This window comes from Sphaeroforma arctica (assembly GCF_001186125.1).
Source record: "Sphaeroforma arctica JP610 unplaced genomic scaffold supercont1.3313, whole genome shotgun sequence".
NCBI lineage: Eukaryota > Ichthyosporea > Ichthyophonida > Sphaeroforma > Sphaeroforma arctica.
In genome coordinates, this window is record NW_014037245.1 from 2001 (window position 1) to 3662 (window position 1662).

General features: G+C 40.5%; 1 protein-coding gene across 1 annotated transcript; it reads right to left on the reverse strand.

Annotated features, from left to right (window-relative positions):
* Window positions 1-1277: 1277 nt before the first annotated feature.
* SARC_13461 (hypothetical protein) lies at window positions 1278-1453 on the reverse strand (the record flags this gene model as incomplete). Its single annotated transcript, XM_014292410.1, has 1 exon — window positions 1278-1453. A coding segment is annotated over one exon (176 nt), but the record flags the coding sequence as incomplete, so codon positions are not given.
* Between the last annotated feature and the right edge of the window lie 209 nt (window positions 1454-1662).

The following is a 1662-nucleotide window of genomic DNA, read 5'->3' on the forward strand; positions in this document are numbered from 1 at the left end:
ACGATACCACACAGGCGTAAGCGGAGCGGGGGTTTAGTGTTCATAAACCCTAAAGGCCGAAACTCAAAATAACGCTGTTAATGTAACTCAAAAGGCTAATTTGGCTACGTTAGGCTGTGCTGGATCTCTGATTAGAACTTGCACAAGCAGAATAAGCTGGACCTCAATATATCTCAATCTAACAATATAATGCAATATAACACAATATAACAACATAACGCAATATAATTCAATATAACTCAATACAAGTAAATACGACTCAATGTAGCTCAATATATCTCAATATAACTCAGTATAACTCACTACAGCTCAATGTAACTCAATATATTTCAATACATCTCAATAAATCTCAATACATCTCAATATAACAACATAACGCAATATGACTCAATACAACTGAATACGACTCAATGTAACTCAATACATCTCAATATAACTCAGTATAACTCAATGCGACTGAATGTAACTCAATAAATCTCAATATAACTCATTATAACAACATAATGTAATATAACTCAATATATCTCAATACAACTAAATGCGACTAAATGTAACTCAATATATCTCAATATAGCTCAGTATAACTCACTACGGCTCAATGTAACTCAATACATCTCAATATAACTCAGTATAACTCAATACGACTCAATGTAACTCAATACATCTCAATATAACTCAATAAATCTCAATGTAACTCGATATAACCCAAAGTAAACCAAAAGTAGCCATGTGGGTACTGCAGGCCGGGCAGATGCTCTGGCTACAACTGGCACGCTCTCTCATAGAAGACTAGAGTACACAATCTGCTACGGTGTAGTTCAACTTATGGCCGTAGCTCCTGCGCACGCTAGTGTTGTTGGCTGTAACTAATGCTCTAACAAGCATCGTCACGTGTCACTTCGTACTACATTCACGTTCTAACGTACACTCGCATCACCTCATGGTTACTCCCATAGCTCCTGCGCATGCTAGTGTTGTTGGCTGTAACTAATGCTCCACCAAGCATCGTCACGTGCCACTTCGGACTACATTCACGTTCTAACGTACACCCGCATCACCTTATGGTTACTCCCATAGCTCCTGCGCATGCTAGTGTTGTTGGCTATAACTAATGCTTCACCAAGCATCGTCACGTGTCACTTCGGACTACATTCACGTTCTAACGTACACTCGCATCACCTTATGGTTACTCCCATAGCTTCTGCGCATGCTAGTGTTGTTGGCTGTAACTAATGCTCCACCAAGCATCGTCACGTGTCACTTCGTACTACATTCACGTTCTGACGTGCACTCGCATCACCTTATGGTTACTCCCATAGCTCCTGCGCACGCTGACGTCATTGGCTGTGGCAAATTCGCCGACGGGTATAGCCACGTACCTGTGTGACACTGTCTCGGGGCTTATTGAGCTGTACCCTGATGTCTGCGATGCGGAGGATGTCAAGTTTGCCATCCGCAGTATGCTTCAGAATGTTGGAAAGGTCGGTGTATGTGTCTCTAAAATAAGTTCACATGACAATATAGGTTTGTATGTATAGAGACATTGTGTTCGTGTGTGTGTGTGTGTGTGTGTAGCAGGTGTCGAGAGACGTACAAAGGTGCATGTATATATTTCTGTGTATGTGAGCATGTATATTCTATTATATATATAAATATATACAT